Source organism: Hyaena hyaena, unplaced genomic scaffold (genome assembly GCF_003009895.1).
Source record: "Hyaena hyaena isolate Hyena2069 unplaced genomic scaffold, ASM300989v1 scaffold_406, whole genome shotgun sequence".
Taxonomy (NCBI): Eukaryota; Metazoa; Chordata; class Mammalia; order Carnivora; family Hyaenidae; genus Hyaena; species Hyaena hyaena.
The window spans coordinates 41,521-69,229 of record NW_024081038.1 but is presented as its reverse complement, the minus strand read 5'-3'; the positions used below and the strand labels follow the sequence as shown (position 1 = coordinate 69,229).

The 27,709-nt window shown below is 37.5% G+C and overlaps 1 protein-coding gene across 1 annotated transcript in view; it reads right to left on the bottom strand.

Annotated features, from left to right (window-relative positions):
* FCHSD2 (FCH and double SH3 domains 2) overlaps positions 1 to 27,709 on the bottom strand; it is a gene marked incomplete at its 5' end in the record, with an annotated part of 71,299 nt that overhangs the window by 10,216 nt on the left and 33,374 nt on the right. Inside the window, 2 exons of the mRNA XM_039252036.1 lie at positions 2,795 to 2,929; positions 21,011 to 21,172. Coding sequence (XP_039107967.1) covers positions 2,795 to 2,929; positions 21,011 to 21,172 — 297 coding nt within the window. The remainder of the gene's footprint in view (positions 1 to 2,794; positions 2,930 to 21,010; positions 21,173 to 27,709) is intronic.

The following is a 27,709-nucleotide window of genomic DNA, read 5'->3' as shown; positions in this document are numbered from 1 at the left end:
CTGTATCTAGTAAGATCTTACTCATGACCTAATTTAAGTGGCACCTCATCTATGGAATTGCTTCCAACTATCCCAGGAAAAATTAGCTACTATAAATGTTTTCATACAAACTCTATTTTTCAGCTTAATATTTATTCCCCCCAGACTATCCATTTGGGCAGGGAACAGGAATTGTGTCAATTAATTCTTGCGTCCCTGAAATGTATCACATGCTGGGCACTGAATAACTGTTCAATGATTAAATAGTTTTTTATAGTCTGGTTTACTCTAGATACATGCTTGGCATATGTCAATAGAGGGGATGTGAGCTATTTATAATCACTCAGACACTTGGAATCCTCTCTAAGGGCTTTAAATTTTAATTATCAATATTTAAAGTAAATATATTGAGAGGTGAGATGGAAAACATTCCCAACCCTACTTGTATAATACTCTAGAACACCTTTCTAAGTATCTCGGCAAATGGCTTGAAATTTTAAAAAGATTATCAAAATAGTTTATTTTGAAAAAGAACCCCAGCATTTTTAGAAAAGAGGAAGTATTCTTTTTAAGTTTATTTATTTATTTAGAGAGTATGTGTATACAAGTTGGGCAGGGGCAGAGAGAGAGAGGGAGAGAGAGAGAATCCCAAGCAGGCTCCAAGCTGTCGGTGCAGAGCCTGACGTGGGGCTCAATGTCACAAACTGTGAGATCATGATCTGAGCCCAAATCAACAGTCAGACACTTAACCAATTGAACCACTCAGGGACCCCAAGAGGAAGTATTCCTGATTTAAGTATATAATGAAAGGATGCTTAACTAAAAATCTGGGAATCACTGATATTGAAGAGGAAATGCTGGCAACTTCAGCCATCCAAGGATGGTGGGAGTGAGACTGTCCCATGTATGGCTGTTGAAGATTCTCTCCGGACACTTCCTGTTATTGGCTTAAGCACTGGGTGTCCATTAGCATGGGGGCCAGAAGAGGATTCATCCATTCATGCCTTCCTTATATCATTCATTTATTCATCCCACAGTTATTCTTTTTCTAAATTTTTTAAAAGTTTATTTTTGAGAGAGACAGGGCACGAGTGAGGGAGGGGCAGAGAGAGAGAGAGGGAGACACAGAATCCAAAGCAGGCTCCAGGCCCTGAGCTATCAGCATGGACCCTGACACGGGGCTGAAACCAACGAACCGTGAAATCATGACCTGAGCCAAAGTTGGACACTTAACTGACTGAGCCACCCAGATGCCCCATATTCATCCCACAATTATTTACCAAGGACCTACTATATGCCAGGTACCATTCTGGGCACTGAAGAGACACAGATGAGGTACATAGACACAGATAAGGTTTCTGCCTTTAGGGACCTTTAGTGGGGAGTCAGACAAAGAAACATGAAAACAAGTAAGATTAGGTTTGGCTGGTGATAAGTGGTGATAAAAGAGAACAAAAGGTCAATGGGGTAGAAAGTAGTAAATGAGAAGTTAGTTACATTTTTAGGTGGTCAGGGGAGACCTGAGGAGAGGCACTATTTGAGCTGAGCCTCAATGAAGGGTAGTACGCAGCCAACCAAGATTTGGGGAGAGAGGGTTCTAGGTAGAGGGAGCAGTGAGTGCAAAGTTGTCAAGTCAGGAAGGAGCATGGTGCCACAGTGGCTACTGTGTGGTGAGTGAGCTGGGAAGGGGGGATGGTCTGACATCAAGTTAGGGAGACTGTCAGGGGCCAGATCAACCGTAACAGTACAGACTCTGGTGACGAGTCTGTTTTTCTATGTGTGATGGAAAGCTTACAAGAGGTTTTTAGGCAGGGGAATAAAATAATCTCCTTTATGTGTTAAAGATAAGTCTGTCTTGAATACTGAGAAACAAACTGAGGATGGATGGATGTGGGGGGAAGGAGGGAGATGGGCATGGAGGAGGGCACTTCTGGGGATGAGCACTGGGTGTTATATGGAAACCAACTTGACAATAAACTATTTGTAAAAAAAAAAAAAAAAGTCTGACTGAAAAGTGGACAATGTACTTTTGGAAGGGAGGCAAGTATGTAGGAGGATACCAATTACGTTTTTCCCCTCTCCTTTACAGTAATTGAAGCAATGGCCTAGACCAAGATGGTGAAAGGTAAATGGGTTCAGGGTATGTTTTGGAGGTAGTGTCAAAAGGGCTGGCTGGTTGATGGACTGATGAGGGGAGTGAAACTCAATTTACTTTGTATGAGTTAAAAGTTTATGTGAAAGCAGAGCATGGGGGAGAGAGACTAAGAACTATTATACCAAATCAGGTTTGGAAATTCTGGCATCTTTTTACCCAGGTCCCTGCTTCCTATGGAAATAAGAGGAGGTTATATTAAGATTAGGAAACGTAAAGTTTAACAAAACTGCTTTGTAAAACAATTTTCTTTTAATATCAATTTTGAGGGTCATCCTAATGGAAGGTCTGTGCCAAAGCAGGCAACTGATATAGTAAGGGTAAGATTTCTATTTACTGAAAATATACTAGATGCCAGGCACTATGCTAAACGCTTTGCTATAAAAGTGTTATCTCTAATCTTCAAACTAGTGCTATAATATTATCCCCATAATAGATATAAGAAAACCACAGAGACCAAGAGACTAACTAGTGTGGTTATATAGCTTGTAAGTGGCATTTTAATCCAGGCAGTCTGATGTCAGAGCCTAGACTGTTCACCACTATGTTATGTTGTCTCTAATATTAACTGAACACCAATTTTCAGGCTAGGTACATACAGTCATGTGTGTCTCCAGCGTTGCCACAATTTTCAAATCAGCAATAGGTTAGAGAAACACACACCTTGTAGGAATAAACAACCTTGCAGGTGAGTGGATAATTTCGTAAGGTGCCAGAAGGGCTGGAACTGCTGTCATCAAAAACATCCATGTTGTCTTCAAACTCTTCTCCTTCTTCTCTTTCAGGGTCTGCATTAAGCTAGGGAAAATTAGAAGCCATTAATTACTAGCTTGCTTACTTCAAGAAAATGATTGAAAGCAGGAAAAAACACTTAAAATCTTATTGTTTCAAACTATTAATTACCTATTCAACTGCACTGAGAAAAAATGGATCTATTCTCTCTTGCATTTTTCATGTTATGAAAGGACCAAGTTCTTTTTTTTTTTAAAGATTTTATTATAAGTAATCTCTATACTCAACATGGGGCTTGAACTCCTAACCCCAAGATTAAGAGTTATATGCTCTACAAGGGCCCCTGAAAGGATCAGGTGTTTTTGTTTTGTTTTTAAAACCAAGAATAAAATGTCATTCAAATATATAAGGAATGTTTATCCTTATCAGTATCCTTTCTCTTTTCACTGTTAAATACTAATAAAGGTCTTTTACCATTAAAAAAAATGTTTATTTATTTTTGAGAGAGAGTGAGCAAGCAGAAGAGGGGCAAAGGGAGGATCCAAAGCAGTCTCTACATTGTTAGCACAGAGCCTAATGTGGAACTCCAACTCATGAACCGGGAGATGATGATCTGAGCCAAAGTTGGGATGTTTAACTGACTGAGCCAGCCAGGTGCCCGAAGGCTTTTTACCATTTTAAATTGATTATATTGGAAAATGTTAGAAAAATTTCTAAATGCTATCCAAGGATGTGGAGAAACAGGCTTTCCTCTCCTGTTGGTAGAAGTGTAAACTGATATGGGGTGCCTGGGCGACCCAATTGGTTAAACATCTGACACTGGCTCAGGTCATGATCTCGCGGTTTGTGAGTTCAAGTCCCACATTAGGCTCTGTGCTGACAGCTCCAAGCCTGGAGACTGATTTGGATTCTGTGTCTTCCTCTCCTTCTGCCTCTACTCTGCTCACATTCTGTCTCCCTCAAAAATAAAAATAATAAAAACACTGAAAAAAGTTATAGAAAAAATATAAAACTGATAATCCTTAAAAAAAACAAAAAACCTGCCTACTGAAATTAAAAACAAAACAACTGATCTAGCAATTTCACTTTTGTGAATCCATTATGGAGAAATAAAGGATCAGGATGTAAGACTATAGATCTTACTCAACTTACAGTGGCCGATGGGTTATGTCCGAAAAAATTCATAAGTGAAAAATGTCCTGAGTTGAAAATGCATTCAATTACCCTACTGAACATTATTATAGCTTAGCCTAGCTCACCTTAAATGCTCAGGACACTTACATTACATTCTGTACTTACATTACTTTTGCCTCCAGTTGGGCAAAATCACCTAACACAGAGACTATTTTGTAATAATAAAGTGCTGAATATCTCACGTAAGTTATAGACGGTTCCCGACTTACGATGGTTTGACTTACAATTTTTTGATTTTGCGATAATGCAAAGGCAATACACTTTCAGAAGAAACCATACTTTCAAATTTGAATTTGGTCTTTTTCCGGGCTAGTGACATGGTACAGTTCCCAGTCAGCCACAATGTCACAAGGATAAACAATGTATGCTCACAACCATTCTGTACCCATACAATCATCCTGTTGTTCACTCTCAGTACAGTATTCAATAATTGGGTATAAAAAATGTATTTACTTAGAGTACTGCCCATGATATTGAAGTACAAATAGTATTTATATGAACACAAATATCTGACAGGGGGAGGCAGGGTAAGAAAAACAAAGACTGGAAAATAGAGAGTGTGGCTGTTTTTAATATGCTTCTCTCTGTATTATCTGAACTATTAGAATAAGCATGGCTTTTTTTATTTTTCAAATAGGCTTCATGCCCTTGTGTGAAGCCCAATGTCGGGCTCGAACCTATGACCCTGTTATCAAGACCTGAGCTGAGATCAAGAGTTGGATGTTCAACCAACTGAGCCACCCAGGTGCCCCAAAGATGTCTTACTTTTTAAAGTAAAAATCCAAAAATGAGGAAACAAAACAGGCAAAGTTTCTTTGTTTCTAGCTACATATAAGCATCTATTTAACTACTTTTTCCCATGTTCAAACATGCAAAGGTGAATGTTTACACATTAAAGATATAAGGAATGGACAGTCAGAATCAGGCCTCACAATAGACCAATTAACTGAAATATCAAATACCTACAATATGCTGAACACTCTGCTAGGCTCTTAGATATGAGATGGAGGACATGGTTTGCTTTGCACAAGCTCACACTCTGGAGTGGAGAAGCCAGCATGACTAAATGCGGAGTGCGGCCCTGTGAATAGGAAGGTCGGAGAAGACTTCCTGGCATTCAGTGAGTTGCAAAGTAGAGGTTGACTATACAGTCCACTTCTACTTTTTAGTGAATTAAAGTGATTTCTCTTGAGCATTAATGTTTTTAACTGACTCTATTCTTAATTGCTATTTCCCTAATAAAATTCTATAGAAGTGTGTGTTTGTGTGTGTGGGTGTTCTAAAAGAATAAATAGTACATATTTCCTGTCAAATGTATTGCCTACACTTCACGAGCCCTTGTAATATTCTCATTTATAATTAGTATTGGAAATTCTTCCCAGCTGAGTCAGATAATCATGTGCCTCATCTTACAAGTAATTTCATCCATGGTCAGTCAGGTCAATGACAAAACAGACTCAAATTTTGACCTTTCAGATCATCTCAGGCTATGATTCCATTGTTCTCCAAAAAGGCATTGTGTCATATAAAAGGTGAGGGTCACATGTAGAAACTACCATGAAATGTAAACATATGCACACAGAAGACACTGCTTCCATACTCTAGTAAAGGTTATAGATATTAAAAAAAAAAAACCCACAACTGTGGGCATTGAAACAAAACAGCACAAAACACCCATATATCTATGAAAACTAAAATAAAGCCAATGTGGGTAGAACACGTTTCCAAAAATATAGAAGGAATGTTAATATGCACTGTGCTTTGGCACTGGGAATCAATCCAAAACATTTTAACTTGGCAACACTGTTTGGTACCAAACATTCCTTTCTTTCCCTTTCAAGTTCATTGTTTGAGTCTCATAGAAGGGAATGAAAGGTTGCAGTGACAGCAAAAGGGGTCAGGGCCACGTGTATTTGCATAGCTCCAGCAGCTTTCCAAAGTCTGTCACTGTGGAACAACTTCTGCCTTTTCCCTCTTCTCCTCTCTGTTACAATATTTTCTTGACCCAGCATTTCTAAAATCACATTCTTCCTCTGTTTCTTAACAACTGCTCTCTTAGCCCTTTTCCTTCCTGTCACCTGATAGAAATTTCAATTAAAACTATTCTTTCCAGCTGTGCTAATGTTTTTCCTTTCTTAGATGTTGTAAAATGCTTACTCTCTTTGCAAGAGCAGATAAGAAGCTTTCTGAGTTGGGATTATCTATTTATCTCCTTGTACTCAGCAAAATACTGAGTACATCTGAAGGGTTTCATCAACTTTATGGGACTGTAATGAACTAGAAAGCAATCCTTGGGCCTGACAGACTTGAGTTTGAATGCTGAGTCTGCCATTTACTGCTGTGTGACTTGGGCAAATTACTGAACTTCTCAACTTCAATGACCTTATCTTAAAATGAAGATAATTACCTCATATCATAAAGATTAAATGAGGTAACATATTTAAACCCTAACACACGCTCGATACCTAGAAAGTACTTAAATCATTACTCTATTTTGCTCCTTATAACTCACTAGCAGAACCTCGAGTGTCATATGGGCAGAGAAATGACCATATTGAATATCATACCAAATACAACACAATTAGATTATAAAAGATCATGCTGAAAATATCAGCAAATGGATTTCTGTTTCCAGATAAGACGGAGTGTCACAGACCAGATTTAAACTCCTTCCAGAAACAACTAAAAAGCTACTCAAAATATATGAACACTGGACATCATGCACCGAAGGACAGTGATCCCTGGGGAATGGGAAACAATTTCCTCAATTTAGGAAAGAACTATTTAAATCTCTCACGGCTCGATCCCCAGCTGGGAAGCAGCCAGGCCTGCAGGATTATATTCTGGGCGGTATCAATAAAGCATGCAGACTAAGACCTGGAAACAAGGCGGGGCTTGAGACATGGAACACAGCCCACGCTAGCTACCCCCGTGGCATAGGGAGATCAGACCTAAAAGAGTGATTTGCAACGCTTGGTTCAAGAAGGGACTGGGCACTGCCATTTTTCTCCCCACAACCACCAAGGGGAGACCTCAGTGAACAGCTTGCAGGTCCACAGTGGAGGCTAAGACCTGCCTACACCAAACCATGTCCATCCCCACTACAGAGTTTTTTTGTTTTGTTTTGTTTTTTTTAACCAGAGTCGGGGGCAAGACCAACATGGATGCACTGATGTGATTAATTCTAGATCAATTCTTTCTATTCAGATATATTTTCCCTGGTCTCATTCGTATCCCTCCCCTCTGCTGGACTGGGCACTCTGGTCACTGGTTTGCCTAAACAGTCACATTTAATCCATTCTCTAGATGTATATTCTACACCTCCACCACTACCTCTCTCTCTCTCTTTCTCTGGAGTAATCAGACTATATTGTTTCTCTGAGTAACATTATCTTCGTTTCTTTCTCCTCGCCTCCTACCATATTCTCCTCTTTCTCTCTCTGAATTAAGCCTCTTAGGCTCCCTGCCTGGTCATTGTTCAATTTCGCTTTCTCCCTGCCCTGTCATTTCTCTTTGTATGTGCTCTTCCATCAGCACTGCATACACCCTGCTCTTTATTTCTAGCTGGGAATTCTGGTTTTATGCTTTTAGACTGTGCTTTGTCTTTGTTTTTTTTCTTTTTCCCTTTCAGTTTGCTTGTTTGTTGGATTTCTCTGTGTGTTTATGTGCCTTTGTTCCCTGTGTGTTTGTTTTCCTTTCCAGGGCTACCTCAAGTAACAAGCCAAGTACACATGGTGGTGAGTTCCAAATACCACTACAAGTAGGGAAATAAAATAACCAAAGTCTCAACAACAGAGACCAAGAGACACCATTAAAAGAACACTTCCTGAACGGACAGGCCCTGGACAGTCAATGAGCCTTCTTTAATACAGCAGTACTCACAGGTGCGGAGCACATAACAAGCATTTAAAACTAACAAGAGACAGAAAGTTAACCAAAATTATGAAATGGAAGAACTCTCCTCTAAAGAAATTCCAGGAAGAAATGACAGCTAAAGAACTTCTCAAAACAGATATATGCAACATAACTAAACAAGAATTTGGAACAATAGTCAAAAAATAATCGCTGGGCTTGAAAAAGGCATGGAAGACATCAGAGAGGCTACTGCTAAAAAGACTATGGAGCTTAAAAATAGTTGTGATGAATTTAAAAATGCTATATATGAGGTGCATAATAAAATGGAGGCATCCAATACACAGACTGAAGAGCCAGAGAGGAGAATAGGTGAATTAGAAGACACAATTATAGAAAAAGAGGAAGCCTAGAAAAAGAGAGATAAACTGATCCAGGAGCACAAAAGGAGACTTCGAGAACTGAGTGATACAATCAAATGGAACAATATACGTATCATAGGAGTTCCAGAAGAGGAAGAGAGAGAGAAAGGCGCAAAAGGAGTCCTTGAACAAATTATAGCTGAGAACTTCCCCGGGGGATCTGGGGAAGGAAACAGACACTGAAATCCAAGAGGCACAGAGAACTCCCCTCAGATATAATTTGAATCGATCTTCTACACAACATATCATAGTGAAAATGGCAAAATATAAGGACAAAGAGAGAATTCTGAACGCAGGTAGGGATAAAAGGGCCCTAACATACAAAGGGAGACCTATCAGAGTAGTTACAGACCTATCTACTGAAACTTGGCAGGCCAGATAGGAATGGCAGGAAATCCTCAATGTGATGAACAGAAAAAATATGCAGCCAAGAATCCTCTATCCAGCAAGCCTGTCATTCAGAATAGGAGAGATAAAAGCCTTCCCAAATAAACAAAAATTGAAATAATTCATCACCACTAAACCAGCGTTACAAGAAATCCTAAGGGGAACTCTATGAGGGAAATGTTGCAAAGAACACAAGGTACCAGAGACACCACTACAAGCATGAATCCTACAGAGAACACAATGACTCTAAACCCATAGTTTTCAATAATAACACTGAATGTAACTGGACTAAATGTTTTAGTCAAAAGACATAGGGTAGCAGAATGGATAAAAAAACCCAAAATCCATCTATTTGCTGTCTACAAGAGACTCATTTTAGACCTGAGGACACCTTCAGATTGAAAGTAAGGGGATGGGGAAATATCTATCATGCTACTCTAAGTCAAAAGAAAGCTGGAGTAGCCATACTTATATCGACAAACTGAACTTTAAAGTAAAGGCAGTAACAAGGGATGAAGAAGGGCATTATATAATAATTACAGGGTCTATCCATCAGGAAGAGCTAAACAATTATAAATGTATATGCACCGAATTTGGAAGGACCCAAATATATAAAACAATCACAAACAGAAACAATCCTATAGATAAGAATGTGCTAATAGCAGGGGACTTTAATACTCCACTTACAGCAATGGAGAGATCAACTAGACAGAAAATCACTAAAGAAACAATGGACTTGAATTACACATTGGACCATATGGATTTGATAGATATATTTATAACTCTACATCCTGATTTCATGGAATTCACTTTCTTCTCAAGTGCGCATGGCACATTCTCCAAGATAGATCACATACTGGGCCATAAAGTAGCCCTCAATAAGTATAAAAGAACTGAGATCATACCATGCACACGTTCAGATCACAATGCTATGAAACTTGAAATCAATCACAGGAAAAAGTCTGGAAAACCTCCAAAAACATGGAGGTTAAAGAACACCCTACTAAAGACTGAATGGGCCAATGAGGCAATTAGAGAAGAAATTAAAAAATATATGGAAACAAATGAAAATGAAAATACAACAATCCACACTCTATGGGATGCGGGAAAGGCAGTCCTAAGAGGAAAGTACATTGCACTCCAGGCCTATTTCAAGAAATTAGAAAAAGTACAAATACAAAATCTAATGGTGCACTGAAAGGAACTAGAAGGAGAGCAACAAAATAGCCCAAACCCAGTAGAAGAAGAGAAATAATAAAAATCAGGGCAGAAATAAACAATATAAAATCCAAAAAAACAGCTGAACACATCAATGAAACCAAGAGTTGTTTTTTTTTTTGAAAAAATAAACTTGATAAACCTCTAGCCATGATTCTCAAAAAGAAAAAAGAGAGCACCCAAATAGACAAAATCACAAATGAAAATGGATTTATTATAACCAATCCCTCAGAAATACAAGCAATTATCAGGGAATTCTATGAAAAATTACATGCCAACAAACTGGACAACTTAGAAGAAATGGACAAATTTCTAAACAGACACTCAGTACCAAAATTCACAAGGGAAGAGATAGAAAATCTGAACAGACCCATAACTAGTGAAGAAATTGAATCAGTTATCAAAAATCTCCCAACAAATAAGAGCCCTGGGCCAGATGGCTTTCCTGGGGAATTCTACTAGACATTTAAATCAGAGTTAATACCCATTCTTCTCAGGCTATTCCAAAAAACAGAAATGGAAGGGAAACTTCCAGACTCATTCTACGAAGCCAGCATCACTTTGATTCCCAAGCCAGACAGAGACCCAGCAAAAAAAAGAGAACTACGGGCCAATATCCTTGATAAATACGGATGCAAAAATCCTCAACAAGAGGGGCGCCTGGGTGGCTTAGTCGGTTGAGCGTCCGACTTTCGCTTTGGTCTTGATCTCGCGGTTCGTGGGTTCGTGCCCCGCGTCGGGCTCTGTGCTGACTGCCAGCTCAGAGCCTGGAGCCTGTTTCAGTCCGTGACTCCCTCTCTCTCTGACCCTCCCCTGCTCACGCTGTCTCTCTCTCTCTCCTAAAAATAAATAAAACATTAAAAAAAAAATCCTCAACAAGATACTTGCAAACTGAATTCAACAGCACATAAAAAGAATTATCCACCATGATCAAGTGGGATTCATTCCTGGGTTAAAGGGCTGGTTCAGTATTAACAAATCAATCAATGTGATACATCACATTAACAAAAGAAAAGATAAAAACCATATGATCCTGCTGATAGATGCAGAACAAGCATCTGACAAAATATAGCATCCCTTCTTAATAAAGACCCTTGAGAAAGTTGGGATAGAAGGAACTTACTTAAACATCATAAAAGTCATTTATGAGAAGCCCTCAGCTAACATCATCCTCAATGGGGAAAAACTGAGAATTTTCTCCCTGAAATCAGGAACATGATAGGGATGGTCACTCTCACCATTGTTGTTTAACATAGTGCTGGAAGTATTAGCATCAGGAATCAGATAACAAAAGGAAATAAAAGGCATCAGAATTGGCAAAGAAGTCAAACTTTCACTTTTCACAGACGACATGATACTCTACATCGAAAACCCAACAGGCTCTACCAGAAGCCTCCTAGAACTGATCCATAAATTCAGCAAAGACAAAGGGTACAAAACGAACGTAGAGAAATCGGTTGCATTTTTATACACCAACAATGAGGCAACAGAAAGAGAAATCAAGAAACTGATCCCATTCACAATTGCACAGAAAAACATAAAATACCTAGGAATAAAACTAACCAAAGACATAAGAGATCTGTATGATTTAAACTATAGAAAACCAATGAAGGAAGTTGAAGAAGACACAAAGAAATGGAAAAACATTCCATGCTCATGGATCAGAAGAATAAATATTGTTAAAATGTCATTACTACCCAAAGCAATCTACACATTCAATGCAATCCCAATCAAAATTGCACCAGTATTCTTCTCAAAGCTAGAACAAACTATCCTAAAATTTGTATGGAACCACAAAAGACCCCAAATAGCCAAAGTAATATTGAAGAAGAAAACCAAAATGGGAGGCATCACCATCGCAGACTTTAGCCTCTACTACAAAGCTGTCATCAAGACAGTATGGTACTGGCACAAAAACAGACACATAGGCCAATGGAATAGAATAGAGAACTCATAATTGGACCCACAAATGTATGACTAACTAATCTTCGACAAAGCAGGAAAGAGTATCCAATGGAAAAAGGACAGCCTCTTTAACAGATGGCGCTCAGGGAGAACTGGACAGCAACGTGCTGAAGAATGAAATTAGAACACTTTCTCACACCATACACAAAAATAAACTCAAAATGGATAAAAAACCTGAATGTGAGAAAGGAAACCATCAAAACCCTAGAGGAGAAAGCAGGAAACAACCTCCTTGACCTCAACCACAGCTATTTCTTACTTGACACATCCCCAAAGGCAAAGGGAGTCAAGAGCAAAAATGAACTATTGGGATTTCATCAAGATAAAAAGCTTCTGCACGGTAAAGGAAACAATAAAACTAATAGGTAACTGACAGAATGGGAAAAGATAGTTGCAAATGACCTATCAGACAAAGGGCTAGTATCCAAAATCTATACGAACTCACCAAACTCCACACCCAAAAAACAAGTAATCCTCTGAAGAAATGGGCAGAAGACATGAACACACACTTCTCCAAAGAGGATATCCAGATGGCCAACAGACACATGAAACGATGCTCAGCGTCACTCATCATCAGGGAAATGCTGATCAAAACCACACTGAGATACCACCTCATGCTGGTCAGAGGGGCTAAAATGAACAAATCAGGAGACTATAGATGCTGGCGAGGATATGGAGAAATGGGTACCCTCATACACTGTTGGTGGGAATGTAAAGTGGTGCACCTCCTCTGGAAAACAGTGTGGAGGTTCCTCAAAAAAGTTAACAATACAACTCTGTAACTCAGCAATAGTACTGCTAGGAATTTACCCAAGAGATACAGAAATGCTGATGCATAGGGGCCCATTGTACCCCAATGTTCATAGCAGCACTCTCAAAAATAGCCAAATCATGGAAAGAGCCTAAGTGTCTATCAACTGACAAATGGATCAAGAAGATGTGGTTTATCTATACAAATGGAATACTACATGGCAATGAGAAACAATGAAATCTGGCCATATGTAGCAACGTGGATGGAACTTGAGGGTGTTATGCTGAGTGAAATAAGTCAGGCAGAGGACAGATACCATATGTTTTCACTTATAGGTGGATTAGGAGAAAGTTAACGTAGGACCATGGGGGAGTAGAAGGGGAAAAATAGTTGGGGAGAGGGAGGCAAACCATGAGAGATTCTTGAATGCTGAGAACAAACTGGGAGCTGATGGGGGTGGGGGAGAGGGGAAGGGGGGTGATGGGCATGGAGGAGGGCACTTGTTGGGTGTTATATGGAAGCCAACTTGACAATAAACTATGAAAGAAAAAAAAGAAAGACACAAATGATCAAAATCCACTCAAGAATAACCTGAATAACCCTGTATCTACTAAAGACATTGAATTTGTTGTAACAAGAAAATTTCCACAAAGAAAACATCAGGCTCAGATAATATATTCTGATGAAGTATATCAAACATTTAAGAAAGACAATTCTACACAATTCTACATAAGCTTCCAGAAAATTGAAGAGGAAGGGATATTTTTCAAGTTATTCTGAGACAAGCATTATACCAAAACCAGACAAAAATGTTACAAGAGAAGAAAACTATAGACTAGTTTCCGCCATGAACAGAGACAAATGAAAACTTTAACAAATCCAATTTAACAGTTTCAATCAATCAACATATAAAAAGGGTACTATATCATGATACAAGTGGAGTTTATCAGGAATACAAAGTTTGTTTAATATTTGAAAAATCATCAATGCAATTTACCATATAAACAAACTAAAAAGAAAATCATTTCACAAGATTCAGCATCCATTCCTATCAGTAAACTAAATAGAAATAGTGCAAACTTCTCTATATGGTAACAGGCATCAACAAAAACCCTTCTGTTAACATACTTAATGGTGAAAGACTGAATGCTTCCTCCCTTCTAACCTTCTTAAGAAGATAACATCCATTGGCCCTAAACTACTGGAGATTCTAGTTGTTACAGTAATAATATGCAGGTGACAAAATTATCTACACAGAAAAACTATGCAAAAGCTACTACAATTAATAAATGGGTTTAGCAAAGTTGCATGATATAAGATCAATATGCAAAAATCAATTATATTTCTATATGTTAGCAATGAGCAACTGGAAATTGAAATTTGAAAAACACTTAAAATAGTACCAAAAATTATAAAATAGAGATAAGTCTGAAAAAAGATGTGCAAAATCTATACACTGAAAGTTATAAAACACTGCTGAGGGAAATTAAAGTTAAATAAATGGGGAGGTATTATGTTAGTGGATTGGAAGACTCAATATTGTTAAAACATCAACTGTCTTCAAACTGATTTACAGATTTATCACGATCTCATTTTTAGGTTTTTTTCTTTTTTGTAGAAAATTAAGTTTAAATTTATATGGAAATGCAAAGGACCCAGAACATCCAAAATGACCTTGAGAAAGAAGAAGAAAATTGGAGGTTAACTATACTGGATTTAAAATTAAAAACAGAGAGAGAGAGAGAAAGAGAGAGAAGAAAGTTGAAGAATGTACACTACCTAACTTCAAGGCTAATTATGAAGTTACATTAATCAAAACAATGTAGTACTGGCATCAGGACAAATAAATAGATCAACCGAACAGAAAATAAATCCAAAAATAAACTCACACATATATCGTTAATTGATTTTTGACAAAGATGTGAAAGTAATTCAGTGGAGAAAGGGCAGTCTTTCAACAACCAAAAGGAACTTTTACTCATTCTTCTTACCATATACAAAGATTAACTCACAGAGACTTAACTGTTTAACCCAAAACTATAAGATTTCTATTAGAAAATATAGGAGAAAATCTTTATTATCTTGGGTTTGGCAAAGATGTATTTGTCAAAGAAATCGTAGCTTGTAAAAGCTATCACACCATACAATACCACAGCATGGTTCATAAAAGAAAAAAAATAAGTTGAGACTTAATCAAATTAAAAATGTCTGCTCTTTGAAAGATACTGTTAAAATGAATAGACAAGTCATAGACTTGGTTTGGAAGAAAATTAATCTATATATGATAAAGGGTTTATGCACAGAATATAAAAAGAATTCTCAAAACTCAATAAAAAGAAAACAATCAATAAAATATATGCAAAAGATCTTAACAGACACTTCACCAAAGAAGATATGCAGATGTCAAATAAACATGAAAAGATGCTCAACATCAGTGAGATGCAAATTAAAAATACAGTGATACACTACCACACACCCATTAGAATGTCTAAAATTAAAGACCAACCATACCAAGTGTTGGTGAGGTTGTGAAACAACTAGAACACTAGTACCCTACTAGTGTAATGTAAAATGGTACACCACCACTTTGGAAATTTCTTAAAATATTAAACACATACCCACTGTCTGACTCACTCAAAACAGAAGTTCATAGCAGTTTTACTTGTAATGGTCTCCCCAAAACCCAAATGCCCATCCTCAGGTGAACCGATAAACTGCGGTATACTCATACAATGGATTACTACTCAGCAATAAAAACAAAAACAAAAACAAAAACAATGCATTACTGATGCGCACTAACACGGATGATCCTCAAAATAACATGTTGAGTGAAAGAAGACAGACCCCCCCCAAAAAAAGTTTCCTATTGTAGGATTCTGTCCAACAAAATTCTAGGAAATATAAACTAATCCACAATGAGAGCAGATCAGTGGTTGACTGAAGGGCTGGAAGGAGCATGAGGAAAGTTTTGAGGGTGGTGGATATGTTCATTATCTTAACTGTCACAAGGGTTTCACTGGTGTATACACATGTCAAAATACATCAAATTACACACTTTAAATATGTGTAGGCTACTATATTATCAATTATACTTCAGCAAAGCTGTTAAAAAATATCAGTAAAGCTTGAGAATTTTAATGACAACCGGCCACATACTACCTGAAGATGTTACAAGATGATTTATTACATCAAAAATAGGAGATTCAACGATGATTCAACAGACGCTTAAAAAAAAGGAATGCATGGCAATTATCTGAACCATGATAAAGGTCAGAAAAATAAAGGGTCATCCACAGAGTAAGAAAGTATGGTAAAGAGCAAGGCTTTAGAAGCAGACATATGTGGGTTTAAGTCCTAGCTCTCTCCACTTACTAGCCATGTGCCACTGGGCAAGATATTTAATTCTTCCAAGTCTATCTCCTCATCTGTAAATACATTCAGAATCATTGTGATCATTAACTGAAATAATGTATGAATGTGCCTGACATAGTATCAGGTATAGTATAGATGCTTTTTTGTTAATTTCCTCTTTTTAATAGTATTTTAAGGTTAGTTGGTGAAGTTAGACTGCTTATCTTCAGGTTCGGATTAATGTTTTTGAACATGTACTATGTATAAGGATTTGTGTCAGCCACTTTACTTGTTTTGGCTATGCAGAAAGTCAAATAACATAATACAGCGGGAGACACTTCTCTTAGAACTGAAATTCTCCATTTATTTCAATGGCCATCTTTTAGTCTTGGCTGTTAGTGAGACTTGTTCTCTAATCTGTGAATACAAACTCAGCAGACATTATACTCCATTTGGTAACTCCCAGTACTTAGCAAGGGGTCTCATGAGGAGTGCAGGCTCCATACACACTTACTGAATTGATTTAAATTGATCCTACTGAAAATATGAAATGTCAGTTTCACTAATAGTGTGGCCTATTTGGGTATGGAGTTTAATCCAATAACAAGATCACTGCTCACTTGGAAAAACTGTAAATACAGAAGTGCCTAAAATTTTTTGCAGGTGTATGCTATTATTTTCTACTGTTTACATTCATTTCATTACAAAAACCCATTGTTTCTTTTCTTTGGGATCAGTACCAGCCAACAAACAGATTTTCGTATTTCAAAAACAAAGCCCATTATACTGCAAAGACCATTAGGCATTAACGAGGCAGATGAGAATGAAACTACCATCCTAATGGCTAAAAATATTTAATTTCCTTGCCTTTCAAACACATTATTCAGCATGGTCTTCACAATGAGGAGAGTCAGGATTTATATCTATGCAACTCTGCAAAATGCTTACATTCTTAGGGAGGTTGTGCAACAAAGTGGATGCCAGGATGTCTGTGTATCATAGGGGAAATGGCTGAAGATAAGGAAATCATGTAAACACTGTCAGCTATAGTTTCAGAATTTAGGGGGAAAAAAAAGAACAAAAACCAACCTTAAACAAAGAACTATAAATCTCTAACCTATGAATTCTACTTCTAAGAATCTATATTACAGAAATCTATTCCCACTTTGGAAAAAAGAAGTATGTACACAAATATCTTTCAGAGTATTATTTATTTATAATACCTGGAAGCAGTCTAAATACTGAACCTATAAGAGCAGTTAAATGTATTATGGTATGCCTTCCTGAGGGAATACTACGCAGACATGAAAAGAAAGATTTTGAAGACTCTCTAGCAAAATGGAATACTAGATGGAAAAATATACAAAATCAACTTTAGTATGACAAATATGTTTTTTAAAAAAAAGACTAGAAAGAGGACAGAATTATATCAAGTTACTAGCAGTGGTGTTATAAGGATGGAGTTTTTAGTCATTTTTTTCCCACCTAACTTTCTAATTTTTTTATAATCCAGTTTTACAACTTTTTCTATCCTAAAATTAAAATAATTTCAAAATTAAACTGAGTATGGGCTTTTGAGTAAGAGAAGAAAGGAAAAGGAGAGAAGGGAGCAATGACTGATGGGAAGGCTGCCTAGGCTACTGGTAGTAATCTAACCATAAGAGGTTATGTATGAGTTCTAGTTAACCATCGTTGAGTAACTGTATCAACAGACTGTTCTCCATTAAAAAACATTGCTATATTCTATGATTCTCTTTCTCTGTTTCTTCCCAACCATATATCTGTACCACAGCATAATACAGAAGGTTAAAAGTTAATATTCAAGTAAGTATAGTTCCTTCCTTATTCTATAAGGTAAGCAGACTATATATTTTAAAAACATTTATCTTCTAATAAGGCCCTTTACACCATTAATGTCTAACATTAAAATTAACCATGTTTACCAGATGGAAGGGAATTCTCAACTTGATGACTACTGCTTTTGTTGGCATCTATAATGGAAGAAATAATTTGGTCCCCAGATGTGTATTTCTGCTTCATGCTCCTAGTCAGCTAGCTGCCAGTGTGAAGAGAAGAGATACAACTTCTTCTAAATTATTTCAGTTCAAGCAGGTTAAATAAATACTGGAACTTCATTAAGTTATTTTGTGCCTACAGCTCTCCTTTATTTATACAGTAGCCTCCCTTCCTTATAAGCAGGGGATATGTTCCAAGACCCCGAGTGGGTGTTGGAACCTACAGATAGTACCAAGAGTACCAAATCTTATAAACCATGTTTTTTGCTATACATACATTCCTAAACTACAGTTTAATTTACAAATTAGGCCCAGTAAGAGATAAATAACAGTAACTACTAATAAAATATAATAGTTACAATAATATACTGTAACAAAAGTTTTATAAACGTGGTCTCTCTCTCTCTCAAAATATCTTACTGTCCTGTACTTACCCTTCTTCGTGTGATGATGTGAGATAAAATGCCTATGTTACAAGATGAAGTGAGGTGACTGATGTAGGCACTGTAATGCAGCGTTAAGCTACTCCTGACCTGACAGTAAGTCAGGAGGATCATCTGCTTTCAGATAGTTGCTTCCATGGTTGACCATGGTAACTGAAACAGAAAAGTGACACCATGGAAAAGGGGGTGCTACTGCACTGTTAGCAGAGCTCCCACAAAATATATCCCTCAGCTGGACGCTGGGTGACACAGGCTCCATGGTACTGACTAGAGGGAAGGGAAGAGTGGGGTGGGGTTGCAAAATGTTCTCTTCACAGAAAATGTGACATTTCTAGATGAGCTCATGTCTTTGGACAGTTCTCAAAAATACTGAATTTACTCAACACTTACTACCAGAATGTACCACTCATTGACAGACTGTACTAGGCCTATCTCCTTTATTTCCTTCCTTCACACTCAGAGGCCCTTCTTTATCTCATGTTAAAATTCTTCAAGGACTATCTCAACTGACATTTCCTTCATGGGGCAAATGTCTTTTCTATTTTTCCATCTGGCATTAAACCTTTTTTAATAGCATTTCACAAAATTGTAAGATTTTGGAGTTGGAGGGGTTTTTAGAATCATTTAACTTTCTCTCTGAAACCCAGGAAGAAGGGGCTTTTTTCCAAGGTGTGGTGATGAGTTAGGAGTAGGCATTTCAAGTTTGCCACAGGGGAACCCAGTCATACACTGCCATGGATCACTAAGATCTATAAAGGTCTGAGGTCTGTCTGCTCTACCAGCGTGGCAGCTCTTCAAGGAGAGAGTCCACTTCTTATTCATCTCCAATTTGCTCAGGAAGTAGGCACACAGTGAGGGGATAAATGCCTGCCCGCTTGATTGAGTTAGAAAAGGTACTAGTCCAAGGGAAATCATGGGTTTTATTGGTTGCCAACAGTGCTACTGAAGAGGCCAACAGAAAGTTTGTGCCTGGAATTTGCTGTCATCCTAATTCTGTACAGCAAAATAACCTGAAGTAGATGGTAACTGTGACATTCAAAAGATGCATTAGGAAGAGATATTCCATGACATGGAGTAACTTTGTTGTATGAAAACAGACCAGGCTCTTCTAACCCTGAAGTCAAGTAGGTGATGTGTGCCTATTTTCCCTAGCTGGATTACCATTAGTAGTCGAATAAAAATAAACTTTCAATAGATTTGCTTTTCCTTAAAATGCACACCTACACACAATCTTTTTAAAATGTGCAAGTGTATTCCCATTAGAAAATCAGAATGCTATGTGAAAAAGTTGACAAAACTTTCAGGAATGTTCTTAAACTTTAGCCAATTTCTCTGGCAAGGATGCCTTTTATCTGAAGGGCACAAGCATTGAAGAGGCACTATGGATACAGCAGGAGATTAGAGTTGTGACATTAGAGTTTCAGCTTTTAGTTTGCCACTGTTCCATCTATTTATCCATCCATTCCTTCATTTCTTCCTTCAGCAGATATTTATTGAGTACCTACTATGTGCCAGGCACTTTACTGTGCACTGGATCAGAAAGACATGGTAATTACATTGCAGAGAGGAAGACAAAGAACACATATAAAGAAGACGGGCATATACTGTAATAAATGACATAGAGAAATAAACAGGATGAGAGAGAGTAATAGGTAGGAAGCAGGGGTAGGAATTACTTTAGTCTGACCAGCTAGATATCATATATCCACTTATGTAATAACAGGCAATCAATCAACTTTTCTGGCACTCAGATCTCCAACATGAAATACTAAGGTTGAACTGGATGACATCAAAGTGGAAAAAAGCCCTGGACTTGAAGCAAGAAAACACCCGCTTGAGCTCTGGCCTTGTTTGTAACACCATACTTGCACTGTCTCCCTCATGAAAAATACAGGAAGCAGAGTATGAAAGCCCTTGTGAATCAAACAATTAAGGGACAGACTAAAAGTGTTCCTTTCTTTTTTTTCTCTCTCTCTTTTAAATTTATTTATTTTGAGAGAAAGAGAGAGAATGAGTATGCAGGAGAGGGGCAGAGAGAGAAGGAGGGAGAATCCCAAGCACATAGGGCTTGATCTCATGAATTGTGAGATCATGACCTGAGTTGAAACCAAGAGTTAGACGTTCAACCAACTGAGCCACCCAGGCACCCGCTTTTCTCTTTTTAAGATTGTTTCTGACTCTCTGGATATCAGTTTTCAGAGAAGACCTCTGAGAACTTCAGAAACACATTAAAATTTTTATTCCACTACTTCCAGACAAGAAGCATATCTACTTCATGAAGGGGTAAGGAGTTTGGTAAAGTGGCACTAATAAACCAGTGATGTTTTTCACTGCATATTTAAAAAAAAAAAAAAAAAGCATGACTTTTTCCCTCTTCCTGCACCAAGTTTAACTCAATTAGTGAATGGCCAAAGAAAAGAAACTAAACTGCTAGTGAAACCATTATTTTTCCTTTTAAATTCTGGCTATTATCAGGTTTGGTGACACAGTCAAAGAATGGCATCCTTCAGTGAAAGTCTGCCCATCACAGTCAAGAAGAGAAATCCTACCGAGTGTAAAGTGCCATTATTGGTCACTGCGGGAAGGCGAGCCCAGCGTTCATTTTCCAGTTCTTCCATTACTTGATTCATTGCACTCTTTAGCCATGTGTCCACAGAAACACCAATCTGTTTTAGCAGGTCCAGCCGGGCTTCAGCTTTCAACTTAATTATCTAAGAAAACCAAGAAAATGGTGAGAAATTGACATTTTTTCCTCAATGCATTTTTTAAATTATTCTTGATTTATTAATTAGAATAATCTTGATATTCACTAGCAATGCTTGCTTCCTTGGCATAAATGTTAATTTTTCACTTGGAAAGAGGTGGAGAGGGAAGGGGAGTAGAAGTAGGGAGAGAAGAGGAAACTCAAGAACAGAAATGAAGGCAAATGACACACTTGCATCTCAACAAGATACATCAAACATAACTTACGAACAGGAAGATACTGATACACCTTAAAGTCTGCATCCTTTTCCTCTTAACAATGCTATGCCTCAGAATATCCTAAAATCTAGCCTTTCTGACAGACTTTTAACCCATCTTCTGGACTTTTTCTTTTCTATAATCTACCTCTTACAAGTTTGCAAATGTCATCACCATGTTAAAAACCATGTTAAACACCCTGGTTAAAAACTTCCATGACTCCAGACTGAACTACTTGGGTAAAGATTGAAGTTAAATTAAGATGCAGCTGTCAGAAAGAGTAAAAGAAAATAAAAAGTTCCTATTCTCCAAATTCAAGAAACGGAAAGACTCCTGTTCTGAGCCATAAGCAAGTAACCACAGAACCAGTCTAAAGCTGTCCCCATCAATAGTAACTGCTTTGCTCTAATAGCCATGCCTCTGGAAGTCAGCCAATCAGTGACAGCCCCACGCATCTGCAAGGCAGCCAGTCAACCACAGCCTTACTCCAGAAATCACCAGTGGTCAAGCTTCTGCTCCTGCTTCTGACAGTCCACCAATCCCTATGTCACAGCCAGAAGTGAGCCAATCTGTAAAACACTTTCAGTTTTGAAAATCTGCCAATCTCTGAAATCCACACTTCTCAAAACCCTATATATCAGTTCTATTTTGTTCAGAAACTGTGTTTATAAATATCACTCTCTTTTGCTTAGCAAGTGGTAAACTCTGTTTCACTGTTCCACGTATTAGAGATGTAGTTTCTTCCTTCAACATTTGAAGGTTCCACTGAGAAAATGTTGATTATTTGATAATTCCAACTCTCACTTTATAGCCTTCTGTGGGACTTTTGGACAAACAAGTGTGCACACTGAACGTTTCTGGTATGTGATTCTGACCACTCTCTAAATTCTCTACTGGGAGAGCTGGTATCAAAACTGATCTGAGCTCTGGGGGCACCTGCCTGGCTCTGTTGGTAGAGTTATGTGACTCTTAATCTCAGGGTTATGAGTTCAAGCCCCATATTGGGCATGGAGCCTACTTAGAAAAAAAATTATCTGAGCTCTGACTTGTTTGTCTCAGCTCTCATTGATGAATTTATTTTGTATTTCTAAGATTTTTTTCAATTTTTTAAAATTATATTTTATTGTCAAGTTGGTTTCCATATAACCACCAGTGCTCATCCCAACAAGTGCCCTCCTCTATGTCCATCACCCATTTTCCCCTCTTCCCCAGCCCCCATCAACCCTCAGTTTGTTCTCAGTATTTAAGAATCTCTTATGGTTTGCCTTCCTCCCTCTCCTTAACTATTTTTTCTCCTTCCCCTCCCCCATGGTCCTCTGTTAAGTTTCTCCTGTTGTATTCCTAAGATTTTTAAGCATACACTTTTTTAAAAATTGAGATAAAATTCATGTTACATAGAAACTGTCACAGAATAGAGAAATCTTAACCATTTTAAAGTGTACAACTCAGTGGTTTGGACATCATATACTCATATACATCTTCTTTATAAAGCAATTAGAGTTTTTGGCTTGGAGACACTGTTTGGTAAACAGCCTTGCAAAAACCTGTTTATTCTTCTATTAACTGTTTACTGAGATAAAGCTTACATATACCATAAGATTTGCCCATTTAAAATGTATGATTTAAAGTATATTCACAGATATGTGCAACTATCACCATAATCAATTTTTAGAACATTTTAATCACCTCCAAAAGAAATCGTGTATCTTTATTGCTACCTCCCTCCTCATTTCAATTACTGTTCTACTTTCTCTCTGTATAGATTTGCCTATTCTGAACATTCTTTAGCAGTTTTTTTTAATGTTTACTTATTTTTGAGAGAGAGAGAGAGAAAGACAGAGAATCTGAAACCAGCTCCAGGCTCTGAGATGTCAGCACAAAGACTGATGTGGGGCTCAAACTCCAAAAGGCTAGATTATGCCCTGAGCTGAAGTTGGACACTTTGCTGAATGACCCACCCAACAGCCTGTATTCTGAACATTTAATATAAATAGAACCATATGTGGTCTTTTGTGAATGGCTTCTTTGACTTAGCATAATGTTTTCAAGGTTCATCCATGTTGTATCATGTATCAGTTATTTCATTCTTTTTTATGGCTAAATAAGTCTATTATATGGATATACCACATTTTATTTATCCATTTGTTAGTTAACCAACACTTGGGTTATTTCAATTTTTTGTCTAATATGAATAATGTTCCTTTAAACATTAGTGTACAAGTTTTTGTGTAAACATGCTTTCATTTCTCTTGGGTATAGGACTGGAATTGCTTGATCATAAAATAATGCTATATTGAACCATTGGGGAAATGCCAGACTGTGTTCTGCTCATTTGATAATCCCATTAGCAGGGTGTGAGGGTTAACATTTCTCCACATCTAGAAAACACTTGTTAACATATGCCTTTTTGATTCTAGACATTCTAGTGAGTGTGAAGTAATATCTCATTGTAGTTTTGATCTGTATATCCTTGATGACTAATGATGTCAAGCATCTTTTCATGTGCTTATGGGTCATCTGTGTAACTTCTCTGGAGAAACGTGTCTATTCAGACCCTTTGTCCATTTATAAAATGGATTGTCTTTTTAAAAAATATTTATTTATTTTGAGAGAGAGTATGAGTGGGGGAGAGAGGCAGAGGGAGTGAGATAGAGAGGGAGACAGAGAGGAGGGAGGGAGGGAGGGAGAGAGGAAGGAAGGGAGGAGGGAGAGAGAGAGATAGAGAGAGAGAGAGAGAGAGAGAGAGAGAGAGAGAATTCCAGGCAGCCTCCACGCTCAGTGTGGAACCCACATGGGGCTCGATCTCAAACAGTGAGATCATGACCTGAACTGAAATCAAGAGTCAGTTGCTCAACTAACTGAGCCATCCAGGTGCCCCTTGTCTTAAGTTTTTATGTATTCTAGATAAAAATCCCTCATCAGATACATGATTTTCAGAAATTTTTCCCATCCTGTGTGTTTTCTTTCACTTTATTTTAAAAAAACTTTTTAAGGGGCGCCTGGGTGGCTTAGTCAGTTAAGTGTCTGACTTTTGCTTAGGACATGATCTCGCGGTTCGTGGGTTCGAGCCCCGCGTCGGGCTCTGTGCTGACTGCCAGCTCAGAGCCTGGAGCCTGTTTCAGTCTGTGACTCCCTCTCTCTCTGACCCTCCCTTGCTCATGCTGTCTCTCTCTTTCTCTCCTAGAAATAAATAAAACATTTAAAAAAAATAAAAAGCTTTTTAAAAATTTTAATTTTTTGAGAGAGAAAGCATGCATGCACGAGTGCAGAAGGGGCAGAAAGAGAGAATCTCAGAGTGCAGAGCCTGACATGGGGCTTGATCTCAAGAACTGTGAGATCATGAGCTGAGCCAAAATCAAGAGTCAGATGACATGCATGTACCCTCACTTTCCTGGTAGTATCTTTTGAAGAAATAAAGTTTTTACATTTTTTTAATGTTTATTTTTTATTCTTGAGAGAGACAGAGTATGAGCAGGGGAGGGGAGAGAGAGAGGGAGACACAGAATTCAAAGCAAGCTGTGCTGACAGTGCAGAGGTCGATGTGGGGCTTGAACTCAAGAACTTTAAGATCATGACCTAAGCTGAAATCAAGAGTCAGATGCTTAACTGACTGAGCCACCCAAGCATCGTAAGAGATAGAGCTTTTAAAAATGTTTTAAGAAGCCAGATCTTATAGACGTATCTTATAGATATGTTCTCTTGGTGTATTATCAATGTCAATTAACTGATTTTAATATAAAATTTAACATAAGCATATCCAAATGTCAAGCCACAACTGAGTTTATGAAACTTTGTGGCTTGACAGAGTTATAAAGTCTGTAGATCTAATATGGGCTTAGTTAATTTACCTTCAAAATATCATTTCTCTAAGGTAAGGACTGTGTCTGTTGCAATTCTATTTAGGACAGTGCCTGGTATGTGTAGGAAATGAATAATGGTAGATGGTAGTATCTGCCATTCTAAATTACCTTTGGTATCTTAAAACAACAACAACACTCTGTGCTCGCTTCGGCAGCGCATATACTAAAATTGGAAAACAACAACAACACTCCAAACAACTTTTATCACATGTACTAGGAACTGTATAGGATGATACCATTTCATTCAATCCATACAATTCTCTGGATGGATATCATAAACTCCATTATAGATGAGAAAAGTGATTTAACCAAAGTCCTATCGATTTTGGTAAATTATTATTCCCAACGAATCATGGTTCTTGCTATCCAAGTAGTCCCCTCCTGCACTGATTCTGGGTGTATCCATGTGGCCTGCTTTGATGGAACATATGCAAATCTGATGCAGAGATTTGATAAGTGCAATTGGAAGTTGATTTCTTGGAACGTGTCTCTATCATGTAAGAAAGCCCAGTTTAGCATAATTGAGGATTAAAGACTATTTGGAAAAAAAGGCCCAACCCTCTAGCAGACCCTCTAAGATGAATGCAGCTTCTTGAGAAATCTCAGGAAAAACCTGCAAAAAAAATGCACAGTCAACACCCAGAATGGTGAGACATAAAGGTCTTTTGACATAAAGGCTTTTGACATAAAGGTGTGTGTGTGTGTGTGTGTGTGTGTGTGTGTGTACGTTTTAAGGCAGCCACAGATTCTTGTATTTAAATAATTTAATTTCCAAATATCTGGAGATTTTTCAGGTATCTGTTAGTTGATTTTTAATTTAATTCTGATGGTCAGAGAACATACTCTGAGTGATATCAATATTTTTAAACTAACTGGACACGGGTTTATGGTCAAGTATATGGTCTTGCTGAACATGCTGTGGTACTTTAAAAGAACAAATACTCTACATTCTTGTGGGGTAGAGTCTTCTTTAAATGCCAATTAGGTAATTAGACAGTGTTGTTCACTGTCTTCTGTATCCTTGTTGATTTTCTAGCTCTTTGTTCTAGTTACTGAAAGGAAAGCTGAAATCTCCAACTATCATTGTAGATTTGTTTATTTCTTCTTTCAGTTAGGCCAGTTTTGCTTAGTAGCTACTTAGTAGCTCTATTATTAGCTACATACACATCTAGAATTGTTATGTCTTCTTGATAGAGAAGATGATGATCTTCTTTTAATCATTATAATGATCCCTTTTAACACTTCTTGTCCTGTAGTTTATTTTGTCTGATATTATCACCACTCCAATATTTTAATGGTTGGTGCTCTTCCCCTGTGGTAGGAAACAGCTAAACTTTCTGTTCAGTTTTTTTGCCTTTCAGCTACTGTTTCCTGTCAAGCTCCTGGGAGTTTCTGTTCCATATATGTATTTAGGTTTGGCCAAGGATTTGGATGGTTATTTACATAGACACAAACTAGAGGGCTTCCTGATATCCATCCTAAAGCTAATAAGACCAAGTCTCTATGCTTGAAAACAGCCCCTTGCAAAGATATATTTAATGTAAATATCACCAAGTACAGTCTCATTCTTTTCAGGGTCTATTCCTTTCCAGTTTTTACATGGTGGGTATTTTCCACATCTATTAAATAATTATTTTAAGTATTTCTAACCCAGGTTAATAACTATTATCTAAAGAAGGATTAGCCTAACATGAGTTAGTCCCTTATTATCAGAAGCAGAAATTCTTGTAGAGATATATTCCACATTCAAAATGAACTGCAAAGAAATCTTAAATTTTGCTCAATAGATTACCATTACTATTTCCATTATAATTCTGAAACTGTACTGCAGGATAAAGCAAATAAAATATTATGATAATATTAGGAACCAAGATTTTAATATAAAAGAAAAAAGATAAATATAAAATCAAAGAAGTTCAACAAAATCCTTTTAATTTTAAATTTTAATTGGAAAGATCAACATGAACTCATGATTTAAAAAAAAATAAATTCCTAGCTCTAATAACAAAGAAAGGGCCAAGAAATAAATGACACTCATAACAATAAGCACCTTCACATTCTAGACCCTGGTGTCTAAATACTATTCCTTAAAAAAAAAAAAACAAAAAACGAACACCTCACGCCAGTCAGAGTGGCTAAAATGAGCAAATCAGAGGACTCTAGATGCTGGCGAGGATGTGGAGAAACGGGCACCCTCCTACACTGTTGGTGGGAATGTAAACTGGTATAGCCCCTCTGGAAAACAGTGTGGAGGTGCCTCAGGAAACTAACAATAGAACTCCCCTATGACCCAGCAATAGCACTGCTAGGAATTTACCCAAGGGATACAGAAATGCTGATGCATAGGAGCACATGTACCCCAATGTTCATAGCAGCACTCTCCACAATAGCTAAAACATGGAAAGAGCCTAAGTGTCCATCAACAGA